Consider the following 8354-nt stretch of genomic DNA (forward strand, 5'->3'; position numbering starts at 1 on the left):
TACCGCAAAAAAAAAAAAAAAAAGAGCCCCATTACTTCCCCGCTCTGCCCTCCACCCTCTGCCACAGCTCATACCCCCTTCCTGGGGAACAGAGAATTCCACCAACAAGGCCATCTTCCTCTGGACCAGCCTGCCATCCCAGAATTGCTCTTAGACCCTCGTTTCAGGGTCCTGCCCTGGACTCTGAGCTACAGAGGGCCCTGCTCTGGTTCCCTTTAGGGCAAGGAGTCCATGGGATCAAAGGGACTCTAAGAGCCCACAACACCCCGTTCTTGACCCTGCTCCAATCCCCCATTCAAATGGCCCTGAGCCCATTTCTAGAGCTTCCTTCCCGGTCAGTCCTTCTGAGGGCAGCCCAAGCTGGGGGTGCACATCCCTGAGCCCAAGGGGTGGCCATGTGTGGATAAGGATAAGGGTGTGGGTGGAGCTTTGGAGGTTCAGGCTGAGACCTCCACCGTGGAGAAGCCTGGTGGGCAGAGGTGGGGGTGGCCACGGTGGGGAGAGGGTGCTCCACTCGTACACTGGCTGCAAGCTTCTGACACCCACCCCCCAGGAACGCATGGAGCTTCCCCCACCTGACAGCCCTCCCAGCTAACGTCAGCCACGCGAATCCCTCGAAAGCCAATAAGGACTGGCCTTCCTAGCTCACCCTAAGGAGCTCAAACCCCAACCCCAAAGGGAGCCTGGGCCTTGAGTTCAGAGATGAGCTCCCATGGCGGGGGATGGGGTGGAAAAGCGGGAAGGAGAAATCCGGCTGACTCGGGCTGCATCTTTGCGTTTCAAGGAGGGCAGGGTCCAGACAGTCAGGCTTCCTGCCCGGAACCCAGGCTGACACCGCCCCAGGCACTGCCAGGTCTGCCTGACTCAGAGGGTGGGGTGACCCAGGGAGCTCTCACTGCCTGTGGCAGCCCAGGGGACCTGTCCAGCCAGTTTCCCCATATTTGCCACGCTGGCATTTAATTTTTAATTCCTCGTATGCATCGCCTTGGAGATGGCTGGGCTCAGACTAGGGTAGGGCAAGAGGCAGCCCCAGAGCAAAGTATGACCTTCCTTCCACCAGTTGTTCCACCAGATCAGCTCTCAAAAGCTAGGGACAGGCTCTGGCTTGAGCTCTGGGCCGGGCTCTCCCTTGGAGGTAGAAGGAAGTGGGGAGAAAGGATCCTTCCCCGACTCAGCCCAGGCTCACGTGGTGTAGACAGGACTGGATTGAGAGGAGGAGACCTGGGCTTGGGTCCTGTCTCCACCTCCTTTGATCTGTGTGGCCTGGGCAGGACCGTCCCTCCCTGGGCCTCAGTTTTCTCATCCTGATGAGCACTAAGGTCCGCCCCTACCCCAGCTCTGAAGTTTGCGATTCTAATCCAGTTCCTCGGAGCTTGCAGAGCAGGAAGTGGGGTGGCCCTGGTGACCGAAGCATGTCCTTTTCAGAGGGCCTGGAGTCTCTGGGGGGCTCCAGGGAGCTGACCCCACCTCCTGCCCCTCCGTTAGCAAGTTATTTTAACACAGAAAGTCACAGCTGAGGAGACCCTAGTGGACCATCCAGTATAACCCCCGCTGGTGGGTGAGGAGCCAGAGGCCCTGGGAGAGGAAGGGCCTGGCCCTCAGCCACCCTGCAGCCCAGTGGCAGAGAGGGCACTGGTGCCAGTTACCTGAGGATCAATCCAGATCCCATCCCAGTCACTGAGGGATCCCAAGGTCCTCTTCATAATTGGCCTCTGGCTGCTGGCTGTCTGGAAGAGTATTTCTTTGTTCTCTGCACTTTCACCTCAAACAGGGCAACGAAGCTCCAGGAAGGGGCCAGAAGCACCTGCCGTGGCCCTCCTCCTCCTCATCTCGCCCTCCCCTCTCGCACCAGTCCCTCTGCGGGCTCCTGAGAGGTACTGACAGCGACAGTGCTCCCAGAAGACGGTCCGGCCCGGACGGCGCTCAAGGAAGAGCATGGGCCTGTCATGGGCATCGCTGACTTGAGCCTCCCCTGCCCCAGGGTGGCCTGGCCTGGGAGGTGCCCCCTGAGTGTGGGAAGGGAGGAGAGGGAGGGGCAAGGCCCAGCTGCTTAGGACAGTGTCAGGCAGGGCTTGGCCTCGACCCAGCTCCCCACCCCTGCCCCAACTCGGCGGGGCTGGGGGCCAGGGTGTGTGCACGTGTCTACGTGTGAACCCACAGTTCTGTCCTCCTGCCTCTCATTCTCCCGGCCTCCTGCCCCAGCTAGAAGAAAGCAAAGGACCCAGCCCAGAGCCTAAGGGAGAGGAGTCGGACTCCCCTCAACCCAGGAGCCGGTGATGAAGGATATTGGGGCTGCTTTGTATCTTACGACCTGAGTCAGGAGTAAAACATGTCCCCGGGATACGGGCCACCATGCCCAGGGTTCCTAATCTTAAGATGCATCATAGGTGGGCTTCCAGGGGCCTGAGATCCCTCTGTTGGAATTGTAAGCAAAATTACGTGTACGTGGCTCATAGCCTCATCATGCTCTCAAAGTGGTCTATGACCCTACAGAGGCAAAAACCCTGGTGCCCAGAAAGCCCTGGCTGCCAGGCAGGGGTTCAGAGAGGCAGACACGGGAGATGCAGGCCGTGCTGCGGGCTGGCGCTGGGAGGGAAGAAAAAAAGCTTCTAGGCCGTCGGTGGAGGGGAAGATAGGACGGCCTGAATAGAACTCAGACCCTGGAGCCTGGCTACAAATCCCAGCTCTGCCACTTATGAGCTGCCTGTCCTTAAGCAAGTTACTGCCCCATCCTGTGCTTCAGTTTCTCTACCTGTAAAATGGGGATTCACAGCAGCATCTTCCAAGAGGGAAGCTCCAATGACTCTGTTAACACATGCGAGGCACTTGGGATGGTGCCTGATGCACAGGAAGTGTCCCCCACGTGTCAGCCATGATCTCATGGCCCTGACACTGGCTAGGACTACACAAGCCACCCAGCCGGCTCCGACGGCATGGAATGACCCTCCCTTTCTGGGTTCAGTTCCTGCCAATGTAAAGTGAGGCTGGTGTGGACCCGACGAGGCCCCTTTCAGCTGTGGGTTCACAATGTGTTCATTCCCTCGCCCTCACCAGTGAGGGGCCGTGAGTTTGGTGGTGAGAAGCCCCATCCCTGGGACTGGGTCTGAGGCTTGCCCGGAAGGACTGCTCCCAAGCCAGTACCAGCCAGCAGTCCCTAACCCTGTGCAGCCCCCCAAGTCATGCTCGGCTTGGCCCAGACCAGATCCAAACCAGAGGACCCAAGCCAGAAAGGGGGAGAGCAGAAAGGCAGGGACCTGCACTGATCACTGAAGGGGCCCAAAGTGGGTGGGTGGGTGGGAGCAGGGATACAGGATGCCGGCCCATCAGAAGAAACTCAGCTGTGCTGCATTAACCCTTTACTTGCTGGTGCAGATCTGAGGGAGGAGCCAGGACAGCAAGAGCCACTCAAGGGGAAACTGCCATTTATTTAAATATTTTAACAACCAGAACAGGCACTGGTGTGTCAGCCCTGGGCGCCCACCACTGTAATTCTGAGTATGTGTGCTGGGAGTAGGTGAAGGGAGAGAATCGAATTCACTTCCAGCGATGGAAAATCTCAAAATTATTTCATCTGCATGTATGGGTGCGATAACCCTGTAATAGTTTTATGCATCTCTGGAAACAAAGTTAGGGGCGGACTCATTTGCTTTATACCTTTTTGTTGTTGTTGGTGTACTCTCTCTATTCGTCTGTGATGTCCGTGAATTGCTTTTGTAAGCAGAAAATAAATTACTTCAAGTTGTATTCCCAGAGGTCTGTGTGTTCAGTCCTCCACATACAGGCCTTGGGGTCACAGCAAGGAGACTGTAAGACTCAGTTCCTCTCACAAAGAATCTCGGGGTCTGGTTGGTGAGCTTGGACAACCCAGAAAAAATCGGTGACGGTGCAAGGGAGGTGGTTGTGCCGGACAGAACTTGTGGATGCCCCAGACTGAGGCATGGGGTGCCATGAGGTCTAACAGGCCCCTGAGAACTCAGACCAGGATTAGGTGCCTTGTCAGTCGAGGTATGGGATGCTGTGACCCCAGTGACTGTATTGTCTCAACCGGGACCCAGGTCTCACAGACAGTAGTGAACCTGGAATTTATGAGGCTGACAGTTTAGGCTCTAAATCTGCGCTGTTGCATACGGTAGCCATTGGCCACAAGTGGCTACTGAGCCCTTGAAATGTTGCTAGTCAGAAGTCAGATGTGTGCTCTAAATGTGGCACACCAGATTTTGAAGACTTATGATGAAAGAAAGAATATAAACTATCTCAGTAGTATTTTCTACATTGATTAAATGTTGAAATGATCATCTTTGGACTAATTTTACCGATTTCTTTTTCATGTAGCTACTAGAAATTATAAAATTACACATGAGGCTCACATTATACTTCTATTGGATGGCACTGGTCTAGGCTGTCCCTGAAAACCCAGTCACAGAGCAGTTGTTTTGAGTGTCTTTCCCTTTAGAGAACAAAAGCCCAACCACAGGCTCCAGAAGGGAGTTTTTGGTTTCTGGCAGTTTCAGATCCACAAACAAATCAGTCCCAAATGCCCTTCTCCCAAGGGTCACTGCTATTTGACCTTTGAGACAGTTCAGGTGCCACCTCTTCCAGGAAGCTTTCCTTGATCACCACCCTGTAGCTGGATTGGCCACTCCTGCTCTGGCCTATATTCTAATAGTCTGTTTACTGATTCATCCCCTGCACTGGGCAGGGAGTTCCTTGAGCAATGTTGGCTCAATCATCTCTGAATCCCAGAATCCAATGCAGGACCTGGCACAGAACAGTCAGCCATCGGTGATTGTGGAATATGAATTCTGCTGAGCTGGAGGTACCCACTGATGCATTGCCTCTGCACACAACTTCCCCATAACCTCTCCCTGGGTTTCGACTCGGAGGAGCTGACACCCCTAATCCCAGCCTTTCTGCCATGAGCCATGCCTCCTCCCAGTAGCCACCCTGGGTTGGCATCAGGACGGAAGGGAATGGACAGAGGGTGAGGCTGATGACCACTTGGGCCAGGGCAGGTGGGGCTCCCTCCGCTATGGCAGCCAAGGTGGCCCATCCAGAGCAGACCCACAGACCTCAGGGCAGAACAGTACTCACCAGTGGAAGAAAGGTGAGCAGGGGCCGGACTCTTGGCCGAGCTTTCAGTGTGGCGGTTCCCGACTCACTCACTGTGTCAACTCGGTTGTCTCCAAAATAGATCCCATCTAGAGGAGACAAGTGAGGGGAGACCTTGAGCTGGAGATCAAAGGCACAGGGGCCAATGGAGTTTAATCAGGAAAACTGAGTTTAATCAGGCCCCGCAGTGGCCCCTGCTGGACCCAGCCCAACACCTCTTACATAACAAGATCCTACGGGTGGGGCGTGTGCTTTTGGGACCAAGTGAAGCAGGATTGGGAGGGACTCCAGGGGCGGTTTCTTGGGGTCTCCTGAAGCTTTCAGCCACCAGCTTTCCTCTCTCTCCTCATCCACCCCATACAGGTTCTAAGTCTTCACTCCCACAACAAGTCCCTCCCTTTGGGGCCCTGAGAGCTTGATCAAGGCCCCAGCTAAAGCTTACCTCTGAGAGAGGGAGGAAAACAAGCTGGCTTTTCGCTTGAGTGTTTGAATTTCTAATCTGGAACAAGCAGAGCAGATTAGGCCACCCAGTGGCCCAGCACCCACCTTCTGGACTCCTCTAACCCAAGATTTCTTTAGCTCCCAAACCATCAATGGTTGGGGGCATGGCTCCATCTGATGCGCCCTTGAGGACAGAGCAGAAATAGGACAGTAGGGTCCACCTGACTTACTACAAATCCCAGCTCTGCCACTGACTCACCATGTGGCTTAACCTCTCTGGGCCTCAGTTTTCCCATCTGTACAACGGGCACAATGACAGTGCCAGCAAATGTGGTCCCGTCCTCTGTAGGAAGACAATACAGGACCTTTCTCTTCCTCTAGTTGCTGGACCTGTGCTCTGGGCTGTTTCTACAATAGTGGGAACTATTGTAGAACATTTTCTCAACCAATCTCCCTCATAACTCTTAAGACACATTGATGAGAATTTCACACACTGTCACCTCTGAGAGGCAGGGGTCACTGTGGACCTCCTACTACATGGGTCATGAGCAAGGAGGGCTTTCTCCATTTACTGGGGCCAAGGGACTTTCTCTTCCTCTATAGCCAGAGAGGAAAGAGGAGAAAGGTCAAAATTCCAACTAACCAGAATCCTACTAACTGGAACATTGGATGACTGGTGGTTACTTTGCCTCTTGCACATAACTTTAGGAGAAAAGTGCAAGAGTTTAAAGATTCCCACATAGAGGGCCTTGACTGTGACATGGAGGCTCCGGGGGAGCACCCCAGAAATGGGACACGGAGTCCTTTATGTGCTGCCCTACCTGGCAGAGAGTCGGCTGGCACATTCCAGATTCTCTACCTCTCAAAGGGGCCAAAATGGCAAGTTTTCCCCATGTCTCCAGAAATTCCAGTTCCCAGCGCTGCCCCGTCCCGTCCCGTACACTCTGGGCAAACATGATCCCCCAGTGGTGGCTGCCAGGCTCCATGCCTAAGGCTGGAGACCAAGATGCCAGAGGGTGGGTGGGGAGGGAGAGGGGGGTTGTAAGAGTGCAGATTTGGCACAATCAGAAACAAGAAAAGTAGAAATAACAGGATACCCCCAACAGCTACCACTAAAACCCACCCAGTTCTCACTGGCTTCTAAGCGTCTGTGTGTTGACAACAGGATTTCCTGGGACATTCTCTAGATAGTGCTGTTTTGATCACCAAGACGTTATACTGGGGGTGCGGTGGGGACTAACACAGGCACGCTTCCAAGCAGACCTTCTCTCTCATTATTTTATTTAATCTCTGCACCAGTGTTGGGGTCTAGGGAGCATCCTTTCTGCAGCTGAGTTAACACAATATGAATAGTTACTCTTATTGTGTGCCTAGGAGTTTTAGAAGCAAGCAATCTGGCAGGTTGATCACTATAATAGCAGTAATAATATAAGACTAGGTAGAATTTATTGAACACTTGTAATGGGCCAGGCACCCTTCTAAGCATCTTATACATTATTAATTCATCTAATTCTCAAAACAGCCCCTTGCAATTGGTATGATCACCATCCCCATTTTACAGATGAGAAAACTGAGGCACAGAGAGAGATCTAATAACTTGCCCAAAGCCTCAGAGTAAGTGGTGAAGCCGGGGTCTCTGCTCCAGGGCTGACCTCTGAACCACTATACTGTACACACTGCTCCCAAAGTGGGGAATCCTGATCCCGCCATTTATAGGATGTGGATGGGAGGATGGGGGTGTGAGGGGCAGGGGTGCTATTGGAGGGTATGGGAGGCTTGGCTGTAGCCAAGAAGCAGTGCTGGGGAGGGGTGGGAGGTGAAGCAGCTTGCCCAAGGCCCACACAGGTTAGGGCAGAGCCAGATCTGAGCCGGGGCCATCTGACCCCCACATGTTCCCACTCTACACACCTCACAGATTCCATGACTCAGCCCTGATTCTGAGCCACTGTTGTCTCAGTTGGTTTGTGGTTGTTTTGAGCAGGGGAGCCCTTTCTAAGAATACGATTGTTCTCTGGAATACCTGTGGAAGGCGAGCAGCTGTGGTAGAGACAGAAGTGGAAGGCCTGGGTGGCTCCCTCCCAAGGGGGCACCTCTTGGAAATGCAATTTGATTTCCCCATTCTAAGATGTGTGGCTGGGAGTCGGGGAAGGAAATGTGATGAGAGAAGCAGAGTCAAAGTGGTGTGATGTGAGAAAGACTTGGCTGGCCACTGCCGTGTCTGAAGATGGAAGGGACCACGAGCCGGGGAGTGCAGGCAGCCTCTAGAAGCTGGAAAAGGTGAGAAAACATTCTTCCCTAGAACCTCCAGAAAATAACAGTGTTGCTGACACTTTCATTTTAGCCCAGTGAGATCAGTGTCAGACTTCTGACCTACAGAACCGTAAGATAATAAATGTATGTTATTTCAAGAAAAAAAAAAAAGAGGTGTGTCTAGAACCTGACAGACTTTCCCTGGGCCCCTCATACCTGGGCTCAGTCCCCAGTTGGTCAAGGCACACCAGCAGGTGAGGCAAGTGTGGCCACTACCATAAGTGGGGTCCCCCAAGAGTTCAAGGTCAGGCCTGGGGCTTTCTGAGCCTCACGGTCAAGGTCCAAAACTAAACAGAAAGACAATAGAGTCCAACCTTGGGGATTTTCCTGTGGAAGTAAATGAATGCTGCTAGGATCAGTGTCAGGGATACTAGAATGGGCCTTCCTGGGAAGCAGCTCCCTCCTCAATTGAAGAGATTAAAGGAGAGCCTCTTGGGCTTCCCTGGTGGCGCAGTGGTTGAGAGTCCGCCTGCCGATGCAGGGGACACGGGGTC

General features: G+C 53.5%; 1 protein-coding gene across 1 annotated transcript in view; it reads right to left on the reverse strand.

Annotated features, from left to right (window-relative positions):
• The window catches only part of CUNH6orf132 (chromosome unknown C6orf132 homolog), a 25938-nt gene that overhangs the window by 10540 nt on the left and 7044 nt on the right, over positions 1 to 8354 (reverse strand). Inside the window, 1 exon segment of the mRNA XM_007458316.1 lies at positions 5092 to 5198. Within this exon segment, the coding sequence (XP_007458378.1) occupies positions 5092 to 5198 (107 nt within the window).

This window comes from Lipotes vexillifer, unplaced genomic scaffold (assembly GCF_000442215.2).
Source record: "Lipotes vexillifer unplaced genomic scaffold, Lipotes_vexillifer_v1.1 scaffold4, whole genome shotgun sequence".
Classification (NCBI taxonomy): domain Eukaryota; kingdom Metazoa; phylum Chordata; class Mammalia; order Artiodactyla; family Lipotidae; genus Lipotes; species Lipotes vexillifer.